Here is an 18,780-nt window from a genome sequence, read left to right as displayed (position 1 = left end):
ACCCAGGTGCCTCAGCATATTATTTTTCTTATGCAAACCGCAAAACTAGTTATCAGACAAATACGGCAAAAGTAGCGGCCAGTGGTCCCGCAGTTTGTCCAGCAGGCCATCCTTCCTCCTCTAGGGAACAGAAGCCTCCTTTCAGTGGGCACCCATTTCTTGCAGCTCCAGTGTCCCAGCCCTTCCCTCCTCTCCGGGTCAGCCGTGTGGCCAAAGGTGAACCAGAATCTCTGCACAAGACTTGGTTAACCTCCTCTGAGCACCTGATTCCTGCTATGCCTAGAACCAGATGCTGATGCTAGGGCTTTTCACTTACATGAGCCAAAGTGTCTTGTTCTGTTGTTTCTATTATTTCTGTTACTGGTGAGAGAAAAGAACCCTGATTTTCTCCCCACTTTTTCTATGGTATGTTAAAGATCACAAACTTAGCTCTGAGCTGCTGCTGTAACTATTGCTCATGACAATGAAAGAGATAATAAAATATCACAGAACAGTTTTTGAACGTTTACTTTGTGGTGGGTACTGTACTATATAGTTCATATTAAGAACCTAAATATAATTTTTTTTTTGCCCTTGTGTTAACAAAACCAAGAGCAAACTGGTTCACTCATCTGGTGTAGCCAATACTGGGACTGGGCATATGTTCCTGTCCCTGTTAAATTATACTGAGAACTAGTAAAAACAGTAACTTTCTCCAAAATACATTTAATCCTGAAAAAAACTGAACACCAACTAAAACAGCTTCCTTATCAAAATAGCACGCACATCAAGATTTACATCGGGGCTCTCACCTTGTGCTGTGCCCACCAATCCAAAACTCCTTCTACTACCAGTTCTCCACCCTAAAAGATCTGCCACAAATGACTCAGCCAAGATCCTGCAACCCTACAAATGTCCTCCTTGAACTTCCCTGATGAGACATTCCTATGACTCTGCAAGTCTGTCTCTCCCTACAGTAGGTCTAATAATCTACGATCTGCTACATCGACAGCTGTGTCCGGTGGTCTTCGGGGCGCCGTTGATTAACCATCTACACAGCTGCACTTGATGCAGACTCCTCCAGAGTACCTGGTGGATCGATGGTCTGAGTGAACAGATGAGTCTCCCGACTGCTTTCCTAGGAGCTATAACTAATAATACGGCTGCGGTATGCCTAGCCCATGTGACTTCTACTAGAAAATTTTCACTTCCCAGGCAGTGATGAGACACAAGGATCACTGAGAGGCAAGGGTGTGTGAGTCATAAATAAAATATACAATCTGACTGCCTGACAACAGTTCGTCGGTTTACTACATTTTCTTACCATAGTTCCACAGAAAGAAAAACCTACATTTCCATATTCTTTATACCACATGGATTTCTTTTCACCTAATCCTTGCAAATTATCTTACGAAGCTACCTTCTTGGATCCTGATCTAGGCTCAGTGAGGGCTTCCATGGTAGCATATGTCACTTGGACACTATCAGTGGAATCCTATTGTTTATTACACATAAATTATGTTGTAAACAGTAAAACAAGAATGACTGCTTTTCTTAACTTTTTTTTTTTTAAAGCAGGCTCCACACCCAGAATGGAACCCACCTCGGGGCTTGAACTCATGACCCTGAGATCAAGAGTCAAAAACCTTACCGGGCCGAGCCCTCCAGGAACTCCCAGACCGTTTACTTTTAAGGGAAATCCAGACCCTCTCACACTAGCTGGCAGCAGGCATATCTGGCCCCCTGTACCTACCGCACAAATCTTCTTCAACATCAGATTCTTCTAGAGAGATCTGAGGCTGGGCCTTCACTTCTAGGTTTCTGCTGAGCCAGCTGGTTTGTTCCAAGGAAGAGCCAGCAATGTTCCCTACAGCTTCTAGGACTTTTTGAGTGACTTCCTAAGAGTAGTGGGGAGAAAGAAGAAAGTTAGCTCAGGAGAAGCATCCAAAATGCCTAAAACAGCAACCATCCAGCAGAAACACAATATAGGCCACAACCAGAACCACACAGGTAATATGATGTTTTATAGAAACCACACTAAAGGGTCAGAAGGAAAAAGCTCATAACGTTTAACCTCATATACCCAAAATATGATTAACATGTAATCGACATAAAAACTGTTAATGAGATTTCACATTCTTTTTTTGCACTAGGCCTTTGAGATCTGATGTGTATTTTATACTCAAGCACATTCAACTTGGACAGGCCACATTCCAAGGGCTCAGCAGCCACACGTGACTAATGGCTTCCACACTGGCCCCCGCAGGCACACCACAGAGAGACAGGAAGTCACAGCTGCACACTGCATCTAGCAGATTCGTTTTCAGGGTTCTTCAGCACCATGGGTTCTTGCTGGGATTGCATCTTCCAATAGCATAACAAGAAACACAAATAAACTAAACTGACTCAATGAGGGTGAAGTGAGGAGTGATCTGTATCAGGAGTATAACCAGTGAAAGAATCTGGCCGAGGAGCTGTGATAAGGAGAGAAATGCTGAGCCACTTTCGCAAGCCAGCATCGTCAAGTCTCACCAGCAGAGGCTGGCGGTACATCCTTGACATCTGAGAATCGAACAATCCTAGCTTCCACTGTAAGCTATGCTTAGGCATGAAGCAAGGGCACGTCTGCCTGCCTGCGGTGAGCCTGGGCAGAGGTGTGGTGTGGTGTGGCTGGCAGTGGCAAGAGTGAGCAGGAAAAGGGACCGAGGGCTCAGAGGAGGTGAGCACACAGGGAAGAAGTGCAGGTCCTGCCTCGGAGCAGGAGTAAGGGGTTGGCATCAGGAGGCTGGGCATTATGGGGTAGAGGCAACCACAAGGAGCAGGGGCGAGGTGGACCACTTGTACTGGTTGTGATAACACTTGTGGCCAATGCTACCCCCAGAATGGACCGAAGCGAGGGATGTGCTATAGGTAACAGGCCACAAAACAGGGGCCTTGAGAGCTGAGTTTGGGAAGTGCTGTCCAAGTGCTGGTCACGCAGCGTGTGTGCTTTAATGATGTTTCCTTCTCTACAAGTGAAGGCCGGAGGAGCCCCCCAAATTTCCTGATTATGCTTGACTGTGTTTTATACAGTGCTCCAGCACTTCAGCAGTACAAACCAGAGACCCTTCACAAATGCCACAGATCATAACAATTAGCAGACATGTCACCAGAGTCATAGGACTGATAACACATCCCGGTTTCGATGGAAGTCTTGGCTCCAACAGCCCCTGCATCAATGATTCTCACTGTTGCAAAATAGTGACTTCCTAACTTTATCATTCTATTTATTAGGTGGCTATCTACTTGAAGATCTCCCTTCTCCTGGGGTGAGTTTCACTTTTACTTTGCAGGATTTTTCAAATTTCCTTTGAGTTATACGTTGCTTTACTAAGGGGGGCAGGGAAAGAAAGGCTCTCAGGAAAGAAATCCATGTCTACGGAGTTTCTATCCTAACGTTGCTAAGGTGGTGACGGCACCCACATCTGCGTAGGGTGATGATGGGGGCATCCTGTCAACCCACGAGGGCTCGCTCAAGTGTGATGCAAGAGCTTTGGCAGGAGCCTGTGGCCCAGGTCTATCAAGCCCTCCCCAGACAGCAACAGAGGAAGCCAGATGCGAGAACAATTGCAAATCTAAGGAATGATCCTGCGCAGTGCTGACATTCCCCCAGCACCTCCTCTAAAGGCGGGCACTATTCCTGGAACAGTTGCATCTGCTAGACTCTGTACACAGACCTGCAGGTCTTTTTGGTCCTTCTTGCTTTCCACGTTGGGAGTTCTCGTCACGAAGTCATTGAGCATGCTGTTGGGAGACAATCAGCGTCAGACTAGGAGCGCTGCAGAAACAAGGTACCTTGGGGCAGAATAACACGGTGACCGGACTGGTGGGCCACAATACCTGAGAAGTAGAAAGTATCCGGGGGGAGCGAGATTCAACTGTACAGATTCCTTTAACACGCCCAACAATGAAGGAAAGTTCTCCTGCAAGGCTGTCACTGGGAGCCTATTTAAAAAAAAAAAAAAAGGAAAAAGGAAAAAAAAAAAAAAAAAACCCACCCAACTGTGAACATGTGAACAAGTTAAAACACGTTATCATGAGCACATTTCAGATCCAGGCAGTTGGAAAGCAGAGGGAAGATGGCATATCTGACTAACTTGTTTGTTCTTTTCTAAGTTAAAATAATGCACAAGCTAAATTTTTGTATTCTGGCAAGAACTTGGGAGCCTGGAGACTAGAAAGCCTGCTGCTGACAAGTCAGATGCTCCTGGTTTCCGGTCTATCAGAGAAAGGCCTCAAACCAGAGGGCTTCTGATCCCTTGGATCTGTCTGGCTTGCATATCTGGCCTCCCCAGTGTTGTTGGTACCGGAGTCAGTCCTTGGGTCACATCACAAGGTCCCCCACCAGGAAGCTGATCCTGGGCAGCTTTCCAGACGAGGCCCGCATAGTACAATATGCTGCGGCTTAGCCACAGCCCGAGGGCCCCGGGTTCAAGTCCTGGTGCTTGATGTACTGCCTCCTGAGTGACACTGGCAGTGCCTCCTCTGCAAGAGGAGGAGGGTAAAAACCTAACGTGCAGCTGTTCCGAGAGCTCCCGTGTCACTCAGACCGCTGCAACAGACGCTTGCTAGCATCACGATGCATGGCAGCTCTCACCAGGAGAGATGTGTGATCAGCTCTTTAACTCCTGGAAAAAGAACTGGGGCGATGCTTGTGGGTGAAGCATCAACAGCTGGTCCAAACTAGAGCCCAGAGCCAGGGACTGCAGGGATTATGACTCTCTCTACCTACCCTCCTGCAACCTCAGGGCATGGGGAGTTGGAAGAAGCATGAAATGGGAACTGGGCTAACCAAGGAGCTTGTCCCTGGTTGTCAGATTGCCTGATTGTGTAACTCCACACCCGTGAGGATTTGGAGACTTCCCTGAGAAGGGGCTTCTGCCCCCCACCTGCCCCTAGTTACTGCAACAGAGACGGCCCTGGATGGTGGAGGCCTGCGAGCTGCACCTGGATGTGCCCGTGTCAGACCCAAGAGCCCAGGAAGGCTTCCTCTCTACTGTGGAGAACCACATGGGGGCTCTGCCTCACTGCCTCCTGCAGCAGAGGCTCCAGAAAAGTGCCAGTAAGCTCAGGACACCCCAGCAGAAGCCACGGGAAGGTGCTGGGGACAGCACCCAAAAGAATCATTTTTCCTTTTTCTAAAAGAAGTCTTCAACACGTTCAACACTGAACATAAAACATTCAACGTACAGCACTGGGACAAAGTGAGATCAGATCTCTGCAAAAGAAGTAAGAGCATCAGGGCATTCTCTCTCCTCAGGAGGAAAGTAAGACACCGTCACGGTATTTTCTCCAGGGGTCAAGTACAACCAGGGTTCTGCTTGGAATCCCTGCAAGAGCATCTCTAATTGAGAAGCCTTTGGGAAGGGCTGCATTACCTCTGGATGAAAGCGTAGCAAAACTGCAACACAGGGATATCCACAAGGGGCGCTTTCTGAAAACAAAAGTGAAACCAGTTACTCCAGGTTGGTAGGAAATGAAGTTAGAAGAAGAATCACAAGAGAAAATGAAACTGTCTCATAAAGCAAAGGGTTTTAGCCTGAGCTTTTCAAATACAGTAACACCCATGACCCCATCCCCACCCCCCCCAGCATAACAAAACAAACGTATGCTATGAGGTCCCCAAACATGACTGTCCCTCTTAGCAGACTTCCCCGGGAGAGTCCACACCAGGCTTTTAATAAATATTCAGGGAAAATGTGGCATCGTAGCTGAACTTCCCTAAACAAGGTGGTGGCCTGTTGACCCTCATGAGGGTGTGCAATTGGCTACAGACAACAGATGATAAAAACTTTTAATTCTTAGCTCAAGGAATTCCCTTAAACTCAGACCAGACAACTTCCCTGAATCCCAAGTGGCTGCAACTACTTAGAAACTGGCTTTGAAAATTTTCCCCCTTCCTTGCTTATAAAAAGCTGTTTGTAGAAATTATACAAGTTGAGCTAATTAAACGAGTTGTGAAACACAATTCTGTTACTCAAACAGCCAAAAACCAGCCAGCCAGATGAGATCTAGTGTGTGTGTGTTTGTTTTTTCAGCCCAGGAGTGGCAGATATTTGTAGAAATTCAAGTGATGTGAAGGAACAAAACTAGAACTGTCTGCTGTGCATAGAAAACCTGTCGCAGAGGCTCCTCCTGGCGGACAGCTCACTCCGGCTCTGCTCATAGGAAGTGACCACCAGTGTGCAGGGTCACTTTCCTGACACTTGAGACTTGTTCAGGGTTATAAAATGTGAAGTCACCAAGAATCTGATGGCTCTTTCACCCCTGCTCCTCTCTTCGGGGTTGACTACTTTAATTTTTATGTGCAAGAGTGAAGGCAGCAAGACTATACCCGGCATTCGCGGGAGGCCCGACAAATGCCATGGATGTCACCCCTGTGCATTTTACATCCGATTCCTTGTGCTTCAGCAGTTCCATAATCTGGCCTCATGGTGTTAATTTTTAGGCTGGCTTATCTTCTTTTCCCCATTAGAAGAGAGCTGACTGAGGGCAGTAGGAGTTTCACTATTTAGGACCCCTTACCACTGAAGCACGTAGCTGATTTTCATTTCTGGAATGATAAAGGACCAGGGCCCTGAACACACTGGCTGGGGAGGAGCCCTAATAGGCCTTCTTAGCACAGACGTGTCTGTAGAGGCTCCCCTGTGCCATGTACCAGCTATAAAAATGGCTAAAGAAATTCTTGGCCAGTTTTCCCACTTATAGGGTAAGACATAGCTGAAAACACTGATTCCAAGGTTCAGCTTTTGTTTGCCGTCCCCAGTGCGATGACCTTAATACCCGAAGCTATATGCCTTTTATTTGTTATAAGACTTTTTATTATGGTAAAATATACTTAAGGGGCGCCTGGGTGGCTCAGTTGGTTAAGTGACCGACTCTTGGTATCAGCTCAGGTCATGATTTTAGGGTCGTGGGATTGAGCCCTACATTGGGCTGTGCACTCAGCAGGGAGTCTCCTCTCCTTATGTTCCCTACCCAGCTCATGCCCTCTCTAAAATAAATACATCTTTAAAATATACCTAAAATTTGCCATTTTAACCATTTTTAAGTGTCTAGTTCCATGGCTTTAAGTTCATGTGGCGTTAACATTCATATTGTTGTACAACCATCACCACCATCCATCTCCAGAGCCTTTTCATCTCCAAACTGAAACTCTGTCCCAAAAGACAGTAACTCCTGTTCCCTCTCCTCTCTCTGGCAACCACCACTCTACATTCTGTAGGAACTATGTTCACAACAGACTACTCTAAAGATCTCATGTAACTGGAATCACATAATTTTTGTCTTCTGTGACTGGTTTCAAGGTTCATCCATTGTTGTAGCAGGTGTCAGAATTAACTTTCTAAGGCTAATATTCCATACTCCACTGTGTGGATACATCTGGTTTTCTTTATCCAATCATTCACCAATGGGTACCTGGGTTGTTTCTACCTTTTCACTATTGTGAGTAATTCTACTATAAAAATGGTGTTTCAATATCTGTTTGAGTAAAACTTTATTTTTAAATAATCACTTTGGGGCACCTGGGTGGCTCAGTCAGTTAAGCACCTGCCTTCGGTTCAGGTCATGATCTCGGGGTCCTGGGATGGAGCCCCGCGTCAGGCTCCCTGCTCCAGCAGGGAGTCTGCTTCCCTCTGCCCCTCTCCCTCTACCCCTACTCTCTCTCCACTCTATTAAATAAATTTAAAGATCTCGAATGAATGAATGAATGAATGCTTTGTCCATTCTGCTAGTTTTCATTTAGGGAACTGTCCTTATATTTTTCCAAACAATTTAAAAAACATATTTATTCAGTCATTCATTTATCTGAGAGAGAGCTCACAAATGCACAGCAGTGGGGATGGGCAGAGGGAGAGGGAGAAGCAGACTCCCCGCTGAGCAGGAAGCCTGACATGGGGCTTGATCCAAGGATCCTGAGATCATGACCTGAGCCAAAGGCAGACACTTAATCGAGTGAGTCACCCAGGTGCCACTTTCCTAACCACTTTAAATTATCTGATAGAAGGCAATTATTTCAAAGTCAAAATAAATCTCTGGTTTCTATTAAACTAATTAAGAACAAAACAGCTCCTATACTTTCAATGAGGCACCCTGGGAAACACAAAAAGCTCTGAGTTGCCTGGCTGGCTCAGTCAGCAGAGCATGTGACTTTTCATCTCGGGGTCGTGAGTTCGAGCCCCGTGTTGGGTGTAGAGATTACTTAAGAATAAATTCTTTCTTTTTTTTTTTTTTTAAAGCTCTAAGGGCATTAAAAAAAAAAAAGTTAAACCACAAAGTCTGCTCTGTTTCAAAACCATTGCACGTGACTGGAAAAGGCCTCTAGGTACCAAGGACTTCCCCGGCTGCCGTGCAGAAAAGTTGCAGCAAAACTCTCAGAGCTTCACGGTTCCATCCTAGCGCCCTTCTCGCGCCCTGCCTCCACTGCGGAGAAGAAATCTCTTCCTTCTCAGAATGCCTCGAAGGAGTCCTGTCCTCTGACCTTTTTCATTTTTACGTAAAAGTTATGCAAACATTTAACTTGCCCTTTGACAAAGACCTTTTCTTCTCTTTGAACTCTGGTCAGAGCTCTCTCTTCTCCTCCTGGGCCTGTGGGGGCTGGGACTTCCAGCCGAAATGACTCCGGCCCCCACTAACCTGTACTGGGAACAAACACTACCAAGGTTTCTAGCAGCTCAAGGCGGTGTCCCGCAGATGATAACCCCGTCACCCTCGAATGCCTCCCCAGAGAGCTCCAGGCTGCCAAAACAGTTTGCCGTTTGCTCTGTCAACACCGATAGGCTCCTGACCTCCCTGCCTGGGGCATTTATTAACCCTTCCTTTGAGATGTGCATGCATCCTCTAGGATAGGAAAGGTCTTCCTCCAGGACCTGGGAGCTGTCCTCTGAGATAGCCACTGAACGAGACCGGCCCCCTCCCTGCTCTTTCAGAATTTTCCACTTCCCTGACTTTGCTGGAGCCCCTGCTCGTTCACCGTTCCTACTCCCCCGTTTGGGCTAAAATACCTTGCTGCCTCTGAGCAAATCAGAACTGAGGTCAGCTCTCTCTCCCAACAGTAGCTACTGAATAAAGTCGGTCTAGGCCACCTTTAGGTGTAGCATCTGGCTTTGCTTCTCTCTGATGCCTCTTAGGCCGTGAGTTCCTTGAGGCAAGTGCCATTTCCTCTTTTTTCTTTTCTTTTCTTTTTTTTTTAAGATTTTATTTATTCATGATAGACACACACAGAGAGAGAGAGAGAGAGAGGGGCAGAGACACAGGCAGAGGGAGAAGCAGGCTCCATGCAAGGAGCCTGACATGGGACCTGATCCAGGGACTGCAGGATCATGCCCTGGGCTGAAGGCAAGCACTAAACTGCTGAGCCACCCAGGGATCCCCTCTTTTTTCCTTTTTTAAGATTTTATTTATCTTAGAGACACACAGAGAGAGGCAGAGAGATAGGCAGAGGGAGAACCAGGCTCCCAATGCAGTACTCGATCCCGGAACCCCGGGTTCACTCCCTGAGCCGAAGGCAGACATTCAACCACCGAGCTATCCAGGAATGCTTATTTCCTCTTTTCCAAAGCTTTGTTCAACTTAGCATGCTGCAAGTACTTGGTAAGAACCCATCTCCGGGCTGGGGTGCTACAGCCTGGGTAGAGACAGCCCTGACCTCCAGCAGCTCCCACCTTCAAACTGGTGAACTGAAGCCCATTAGGCACACTTCACAGAGTCTCCCCCAAGCCCAGGAAAACACCTCCATTTCCCTAACACCAGGAATTCTCAGGTGCTCCTGCGACCTCTGCTTCCCTCCCAAACATAATTATAAAAGATAGGAGGGTGCCATGCATTCATCTGGAAGATCCCCAGGCTTCCCACCTCGTCCCCGCGGATCTGCGGCGGCCTCTTCACCACCTCCTTTGCTAGGTGCAGCACCGTGTCCGTCTGCAGGGTGCTGAGCGCACAGATCAGGTCGACAAGGGTCAGTTGGGATGCACTTGCAGCTGGGACAATCTGCCAAGGAAAAAAAAAACAGCTTTCTTCAAACTCACAGAGAGAAAACAAAAATAAGAATGATGCACAGAAAGTATTCTGTAATAGCTGCCCTTGGAGAGAGAGCTTTAATCTTTTAAGTAAATATTTAAACAAAACTAGGTAAAGGACTCTATTGGTGGGGATAAAGAGGAGGCTGAGTATTTAATGACAGTGATGTATCAGCATCTGACACACATGAGGAATAACAGGCATAGGTGATGATAGGGCAGTGACATTGGTATGTTCGAGCTTAGAAAGAATTTTGTTTCATTTTTTAAACAGTAATCTCTATACCTATTGTGGGACTCAAACTCACATCCCTGAGTCAAGGTTTGGGTGGTCTACCAACGGAGCCAGCCAGATGCCCCTCAGAACGCATTTTTAGAAACAGATACACTTAATTTGAACAAAGCAGGCTGGCATTGAAAGATAGCTCTGAAAGTATGAAGCTAGTAAACGGGAAACCAGATAAACCAGGTTCTCGATGGTTGGCCTTGGCAGGAAAGCCCTGGTATGGGAAGTACTTTTGTTTTGTTTTAGTTTTTGGGGGGGAGGGGAGGGGAAGTACTTTTGATGATGGAAGTCTGCATAATACGATCGCATGCACTTGGAAGGATAAGGATTACCACCAGGGAAGATCCTACAGGTGCTAAGCAAGGTGGCCTACACCACCAACCTCTCATGCCTCCTCAGGGAACAGGAGCCCATGTTGGGCACTGAGATAGTGTCCAGGGAGTGGGAGAGACCCTCTGAGGGAAGTGAGATAGAAACCTAGATGGTCGGAATCCCTGGGTGGCTCAGCGGTTTAGCGCCTGCCTTTGGCCCAGGGCGCGATCCTGGAGTCACGGGATTGAGTCCTGCGTCGGGCTCCCTCTGCCTGTGTCTCTGCCTCTCTCTCTCTCCCTGTGTCTATCATAAATAAATCTTCAAAAAAAAAAGAAAAAAAAAGAAAAAAGAAACCTAGTCAAGAAAGAACAAAGGAAGAGGATTATGTTGGTTTTGCAGAAATAAAACAAGTCCCTGGAGGACTTAGTGATAGACCAGTCAGTGGATAAAGAATGGATGAGCTGCGAACTGAAGTCATCTTTGGGAATAGGAATGCGACAATTTAAATCGGTTTTACGTTTTTGCAAGTATTATTTTTCTAAATTAAAAAGCCTATGGAACCTGGGTGACAATGATGTGTCAGTGTAGTTCATGACTGGAACAAACCTACCACTTGGGGGGGTGCTGATCATGGGGGAGGCCATACACGTGTGGGGCAAGGATATTTGGGAAATCTCTGTACTTTCCGCTCAATTTTGCTGTGCACCTACGACTGCTCTTAAAAACTATAATAATAAAGTCTTTAAAATAATAGTTTAAAAAAAGCTCTAGGATGGCACTACATGCAGGGAAGGACCAGCAGGGGTTCTCGCAGGTAGGATAACGTGCACTCGAGCTGGGAGGCAGGTTCATGGTTTCTCTATTTCGTGGAACATACATGCTCTATGTGCTCTTCTACGTATGCTATTAGATATTACATTTAAAAGACTGAATGGAAGTAGTATGTATTCATTACACAGAGATCTGAGAGCAAGCCAGGGGTGAGCTCCCTGCACCCCCTGCCACCTGCCCACCCACCCACAATCCTAGTTGGAGGCACGGCTGTGTTATCTGTGCATTTAAAACAGTGAAACCACTTCAGCAGTTTCCCGCGTCGGTCTCCAATGTCACCTCTGATTACACGCGACTCTGGTATTTCTGGCAGAGTAAGTTTAAGTACAACTTTCATTTTTAGACTCTACCTTCATCTTACTGAGACGTTTAACCTTCTTTCTGCTCCACACTGCTGCGACAGCGGCGGTTAACTGAACTCCCAGATGGGCCGTCAAGGGGTTCAAGAAGTCTAAAATTTTTTGTCGTATGGTCTAGAATGGGAGAAAGAGAAGAGTTATGGCACAGTAGCACCCGGGCTTTCGCGGACCGCCCTCAAATGCTGGGAGTGGAAGCTCGCTGGTCTGCCCGAGGGAGGCCTCCCCTCAACCCCAGGCCGGGGCAGGTCCCTTGGTCACATGCTGTCAGAATATCCTGTGTTTCTTTGTAGTGCTTCTCATCTTTTAATTTTTTTAAAGATTTTTTAATGTATTTATTTATTGAGAGAGAGAGAGAGAGAGAGAGAGAGAGAGGCAGAGACACAGGCAGAGGGAGGAGCAGGCTCCATGCAGGGAGCCCGACGTGGGACTCGATCCCGGGTCTCCAGGATCACACCTCGGGCTGCAGGTGGCGCTAAACTGCTGCACCACCGGGGTTGCCCTCATCTTGATTTTTATACTGGTGGTTAGCATGCGTGTTTGCCACGAGGGCGAGGACCTCATACCTTCTTGTATGAACAAGGCCCAGTGCCCTGCAGCAGGCACACAAATATTTGTGGAATGAATGAATTTACTGAGCACTTACTATGTCCCTACGTCTATGTTTAAGATCATGTTAGATGCAACGAGCATGTGGGGGAGATGTCCTCCATCCTGTGCCCCGGGTCCAACCCCTGTGCCCCTGCTTATATGTACAACTGCCTGCAAAGTGCTTCTGCTCTCTACACCCCAACGTTCTTGTTTGTAACCTGGGAATAAAAACAGTGCCCACCTCATACATGTGGGCTAAATGCGCTAATAAATGTAGAGTGCTTTAGATGATGCATGCTTCCAACTTAAGAAACTCCAGCACAGAGAGGCTGGGGAACCTGCCCAAGGTCCCACAGTATGGTTGAGCAGAGCGCTGAACCTGAGTCATCCCGCTCCCCATGCTCTGAATCAGTCTGCCCAGCCTGGGTTGCCGGATGCCTGTGTAAGCCCTGGCACTGGGCGGTCAGCTGACAAGAGATATGACCAGATAATTCCAAGGGGCCATACCAGGCAATCAGAGACTGAGCCACATGCCCCGATGCTTCCAAGGCAGAGACTGCTATAATTGAGAGTGGGTGTGAACTAGAAACACCCTGGGCTATGTAGGTTTGGTTTAACAAAAAAACTGAGACACCATAGCGTTCCACTTGATGTGCCCATGTGTCCAAGGCACCACTGAAAGGAGGACATAAGAGACAAGCTATGTGATAAAAGTGTTTCAGGGAAACAGGTGAGATCTTTTGGTACCCCATTTCAAGCCCCTAGAGACTTTATTTTTACTTTAAATAAAGAGATGAAAGGGGAAAAGACGGGTTGAATTCACAAAGCCTTTTTTTCCATAAATAGGAAAATTATTCTTTTTAAGATTTATTTATTAGAGAAAGAGAGAGAGGAGGGGTGGGAGGAGGGACAGAGAATCCTCAGGCCAACTCCCCGCTAAGCAAGGAGCCCGAGGCAGGGCTTGATCCCAGGACCCTGAGATCATGACCTGACCCGAAATCAAGAGTTGGACGCTCAGTTGACTGAGCCACCCAGATGTCGCAGGAAAGTTCTTTTTTTTTTTTTTTAATTGGGATTCAATTTGCCAACATTTAGCATAATACCCAGTGCTCATCCTGCAAAGTGCCCCTCTCAGTGCCCATCACTCAGTCACCTCAACCCCCTGCCCACCTCCCAGAAAGTTATTCTAATAAACTGGAGAGTTCTATTTCTGACTTACAAGTAACTTGGGTTTCACTGATCACATTAAGCTTGATTATTTATGTATATATTCCTGTACATACTTATTTTTGGTGGGACAAGACAAAAGAATAAAACCACAGAGGAAGTTCTCTCACTTTGGTGGTTTTAAAGTAAACGGAAGAGGATCCCTTCGTGGCTCCAAGGAGATCGACGGGTCTCTTGTGAGTCTCCTCCTTTCTGAGAACATTCCAGAGAAGGGCCATGGTGTTAACGATTCGAGGCAACTCTTCCAGAATGGCATTCTTGGCATTTTTCAAATTGGTAGGATCGCTTATGGTAGTGGTCTACAATTGAAAGTGAACATGAGACTTGGCTGCATGTGTGGCACCAGCCCCTTTCCCATGAGGCCAGGAGTGGGTGGGGTGGGAGTCTGGGCAGTTGCACGCCTCCAAGCAAGTCCCACGGGTGGCGGTCTGGAAGCAAAATGCTTCCCCGTGCATTTCAACCCATGGCCTTCTTTCTAAGAGGGGCACCTGGGAGTCTGAGGTTCCATGTTACAGACTCTTTCATTCAGCATTACCTGTATTCTGAAACGTAATCCCCAACAGGGCAGAGCAAATAACAGCTGAAATGGTATCAGACTGGAGATTTCTCAAATACCATGTGTAAAAAATTGGCACCAAAAAGACATTTTATCCCATTTGGTTACTGATAAAACAATGGGCAATGGGACGGTGCCTCGGGGAGCACCAGAAAAACAAAGTACATTTGCATTACTTTCCCACATTTGTGCACATATATTTGCATACGCGCTTGCATTCTGTGCAAGTATACATTTGTGTACATATTTACAGTTATTACGTGTGCATATTTCTTATTTGAACTGGTCATAATCCAATGAAGACAACACAATATATGAAAATTGCCTCAAGCCTGGGGAGGGAGGCATAGAAAAAAACTTACCTTTTTGTTTTGGTTGGGTTGTTCCAGAAGACAAAAATGAGTAATGGTTGTCAGGCCTTCCAAAAGAGTGAGGGGGTAATCTGGGGAAATGTTTTCCCTCTTGGAGGTCATGCTTTGGTGAAGAAATGAGAAACTCATGAGAATTTTTATGAATGAAGCTATAAGGTTTTTAACCCTACCTAAACGCAAAAACCAGTGAGCTAGCACTATCTTTGATAAATTAGGGCCCTCTTAATGAAATATCGTTACAATAACGAGGGGCACTGTTTGTGCTTTTACATTTTACATTCCTACAGTCTCTGTGGAAAAATGTTTTCAGGTTATTTCAGAATTTCTGTAAAGGTGACGCATGTCTTTACTTCGGTTTTGGAAAAGTAATGGAGTGTGGCTACAACACTCAGCTAGCCTGGGTACCTGTGTGGAATCAAAAATGAAGGACATGAGCATTTAGCTCCTTGTTACCCCTCTTGACAATGCAAAGCAGGCTTTTGATTAGGTTGGAATTATACTCCAACTGGCTTCTATGGCGCGTCAGGTCAGCCACCTGTTACAAACAGGATCATCAAAGCAGTAATAACATACCAAATGGTTTGCCATACCTGATAGAGAGCTTCACAGCTTCGCTTTCATACTGCTTGACCAGCTCATCCAAATTCTTGCAGATCTGGACAATGAAAGGTGTCACGGTCCAGCCCAGGGACTTTCCAAAGTACGGCAAGGAATGCGTGACCAAGCTCACCCAGGCCGGGTGCATGCCGTAGCCATAGGCCGGCTGCAGACCCCTCACCACGGCGGACACCAGCAGCCCCTGGGAGGTGAGCGGGTGCGGCTGCATGTACTGCATGGCACTGATGGCCTGCTGGAAGTTTAGGGCTCTCCGCCACTCCCGGGACAGTTCTGGCTGATTTTCAGCCTCCTCCTGGACCTGGCCCAGGTGATGTTCCAGGACAATGAGCACCTGCAGGAGCTTCAGCAACTCGATCTGCAGGGGGTGCTCGCTCCAGATCTGATCCTGGCCCAGGTTGATGAGACTCTCCTCAAAGAGGCTCTCCTCCTGCAGGGCCCGGCCTCGCTCGGCGGTGGCCAGGCCATAGCGCTTCTGGCTCGTGTACATGGATGCTGACAGCGAAAGCAGGACGAACTCCTGAACTTTGCACCTCTGCAGCAAGCTGTGAATGAACTCCACGTTCTTCCCCTCGGCCGACTTGGCCACGGAGACCAGCTGCGTCATTATTCGGATCAAAACCTCCACGCTCTTGACCTGTACGTCCCGGTTGCCGAGGACGTCTCGGTGGGAGACCTTCAGGTAACAAGGGTAATAGCTGCGCAGGAAACTGAGGCACAGGTAAGTGAGGAGCTCGATCAGCAGGGAGTGGGGACACACGCTGGGAGACTGCGTCTGGAGTTTCCCGTAGAAACTCTGGCCGACCAGGGCCTCCTGGTGGCGGGCGAGGAGGTTGGAGATGAGGTTGAGGTGCGCGGTGGAGCTGGTGTCCATGCTGGTCCTGGACACCGCCTCGATAAACTCCTTGGGGTTGGTCTTGAGCACGGCCTCTAGCACCGAGAAGGCATACAGGACTCGCCGGGAGTCGTAGGGCTGCAGGTAGAGCAGAATGTGCTTGAACAAAGCCTCGATGGTCTCCTGCCTCTCCCGCTGCTGCTTCAGCAGCCGGGACGTGCTGAGGGCCTGGAGCTCCAAGTCGGCCTCCTCGTCGCTGGAGAACGACTCCGAAGCCTGGGTCTTGTCCGAGTCCACGCGTGCCAGGCCTAACCTGGCACTGGGCCTGAAGCTTTCTGCCTGGAAGGCGGCCAGCAGGGCCGAGCGCTTGGGGTAGGCCCTGCCGCCCATGGGGATGGGCGCGCAGCAGCTCTCTTCGTGGCTCAGCTCCTGCGGGTCGTGGGAAGGGGAGGAGAAGGAGGACGTGTTCTCACTGTCCGTGTGGGCAGAGCTCGTGTCCGCGGACTCCGTGTGCTCGCTGCTGTCCAGCGTGCTGCAGGCCGTCCTGTCGGGAAGGTCCACGTAGTAGGGGAGGTCATCCTCACTCAGCTCGCTTCCGGGGGGGCACTTCTCCGGCTCCTTCTCCACCTCGGCCCAAATGGCCTCACGGTCAACGGTGGTGAACTGGCTGAGAGGCACGCCTTCTTCCGAGCTGCCCTCCTGAAGCTCCGATGCTCCACACGCCTCCTTGAAGGGGATTTTCTTCCTGTTAAACCAACGATGCAAGTCTTCTGAAAATTACAAAATGACAAACGGCTTCAGAACAGAAGGGTTGGCGGTGATACATCAGTTCCAGAATGCCCTTTCTCTTCAAGCCAGACAGAAAGATCAATGCTAATAAAATTCCCCCCATACAACACCAGAATCTACATTGTATCGTGGACAAAAGGCAGTCAAGTAAAAGTGAACGGGTCTTTTAAAATGTTCAGGGAATCCGGTAATTTAGTTACACTGTCACAGAAAATGTAAGTATTGCAACTTTTACAGGGAGGGTGATTAAAAAGTATATTATTTTGTTCCTGTCAAGAAATGTATGCCACAGAAGTGTCCGCAGGATTTCAAAGCTGTAAGGGTATTTGCTGAGCTGTCACATGGGAAGACAAACCGGAAAGCGAATAAAACATTCAGACAGAAAAATTGTGGCACACGCATGCAGTGCAGTACCATTTGGGTTTCTAAAAGATACATCTGTACGTACTGATACAGACCAATGCATGGCATATTTTAAGTAAAAGATGAAAAATCAAGCTGTATTGAATGAGCTCGCTTAGGGGAGAGCATCTATAATACGCCGCTCTAAAAAAATCTGGAGGACTATCCGCCAAACCATTAACAGTACTTAGCTCTATTAGCTAGCATTCCAGGGGACTTTCTTTCTTTCTTTTTTAAAGATTTTATTTATTTGATAGAGTGAGTATAAGCAGAGGGAGAGGGAGAAGCAGACTTCCCGCTGAGCAGGGAGCCTGATGCAGGGCTCGACCCCAGGACTCTGTGATCATGATCTGAGCCAAAGGCAGATGCTTAACCGACTGAGCTACCCAGGCACCTGCCGGGGGACTTCCGTGTGTGTTTTACCTCATTACTCTAATTGTTAAAATAAGCATGTGAGTACTTCTGTAATCAGAAAATATACGATGCTTTAAAATATTCAGGTCTCGGGATCCCTGGGTGGCTCAGCGGTTTGGCGCCTGCCTTTGGCCCAGGGCACGATCCTGGAGACCCGGGATCGAATCCCACGTCGGGCTCCCTGCATGGAGCCTGCTTCTCCCTCTGCCTGTGTCTCTGCCTCTCTGTCTCTCTCTCTGTGTGTGACTATCATGAATAAATAAATAAAATCTTTAAAAAAAAATAATAAAAATAAAAATAAAAAAATAAAAAAATAAAATATTCAGGTCTCTTTAAAAAGGAACAGCCAGAAAGAAGTCCTTGGCTTGCCAAACCATTTTCACATGCAGCTCTTAGCAGATCCAGTCCATGAACATCAAGCATGATTAGGAAAGGAGGAAGAATGAGGCATTAGAAACAGCTGAGCTGCCTAAGGCTCACAGTAATATTTCCAAAACAGAGATAGGGTGGAGGGTAAAGCAGAAGGCTATTCTAGTTGCTTCCAGGGTAAGGACATAGCAGGGAAAAGACACTTTCTTTTATCAGGAAGGTAGTGGGAAATACGGGTCACAGGAAGCAGTGGGAAGTGCCCTCAGACTTAAAACTAGGACATGTGGCCTTAGGACTCTCTTCCTAACACAGAGGAACACTAACAAATTTAGAGCCGAAAATGAGAGCCAAGCTTTCAAGAAGGTGCTTTAGTTTTTTTTTTTTTGTTTGTTTGTTTTTGTTTTTTTAAAGAAGGTGCTTTAGTTTATACTTCCCTGGACTTTACTTTCCTATAACGTGGATTAATAAAATACCTCCTCTTTGAGAAGGCAGCCAGCTTTCTCTCCTAAAGGAAAACGAGAAGTTCCAGTTTTAGTTAGAGAACCTTGTAAAGAGAAGCCGTCTCAGAAATCACTGCTTATGTGCATGTGAGGCTGCTTTTCCCTGTAAGATAAGACTGGTGCAGACAAAATATTTACAGTCCAGTGGGCTAAACCAGCTAACTCAAAGCTCGTAAAGCCATCGCTTAGAAAACTGGAGGCAAAAAAAAAAAAAAAAAAAAAGGAAAAAAAAAAAAGGAAAACTAGAGGAAGTCACAAAACACACCTAGTGTGCAAAGTCACATTAGTT

The 18,780-nt window shown here is 47.2% G+C and overlaps 1 protein-coding gene across 6 annotated transcripts in view; it reads right to left on the bottom strand.

The window, feature by feature from the left end:
- The window catches only part of DOP1B (DOP1 leucine zipper like protein B), a 105,504-nt gene that overhangs the window by 18,721 nt on the left and 68,003 nt on the right, over nucleotides 1-18,780 (bottom strand). For all 6 annotated transcript variants that reach the window (XR_007407543.1, XM_025449663.3, XM_049104570.1 and 3 more), the window contains 9 exons: nucleotides 15,158-16,787; nucleotides 14,559-14,670; nucleotides 13,751-13,939; nucleotides 11,817-11,939; nucleotides 9,874-10,008; nucleotides 5,397-5,452; nucleotides 3,859-3,963; nucleotides 3,696-3,762; nucleotides 1,733-1,877 (listed from right to left, as the gene is read on the bottom strand). Coding sequence is in view for 5 of the 6 variants with exons in the window: in XM_025449663.3 (XP_025305448.1) it covers nucleotides 1,733-1,877; nucleotides 3,696-3,762; nucleotides 3,859-3,963; nucleotides 5,397-5,452; nucleotides 9,874-10,008; nucleotides 11,817-11,939; nucleotides 13,751-13,939; nucleotides 14,559-14,670; nucleotides 15,158-16,787 (2,562 nt within the window). In the remaining variant the exon portion in view is untranslated. The remainder of the gene's footprint in view (nucleotides 1-1,732; nucleotides 1,878-3,695; nucleotides 3,763-3,858; nucleotides 3,964-5,396; nucleotides 5,453-9,873; nucleotides 10,009-11,816; nucleotides 11,940-13,750; nucleotides 13,940-14,558; nucleotides 14,671-15,157; nucleotides 16,788-18,780) is intronic.

The sequence above is a fragment of the Canis lupus genome, chromosome 31 (genome assembly GCF_003254725.2).
Source record: "Canis lupus dingo isolate Sandy chromosome 31, ASM325472v2, whole genome shotgun sequence".
Lineage (NCBI taxonomy): Eukaryota > Metazoa > Chordata > Mammalia > Carnivora > Canidae > Canis > Canis lupus.
The sequence above is the reverse complement of the archived record's forward strand: the minus strand, read 5'-3'. Positions and strand labels throughout refer to the sequence as shown.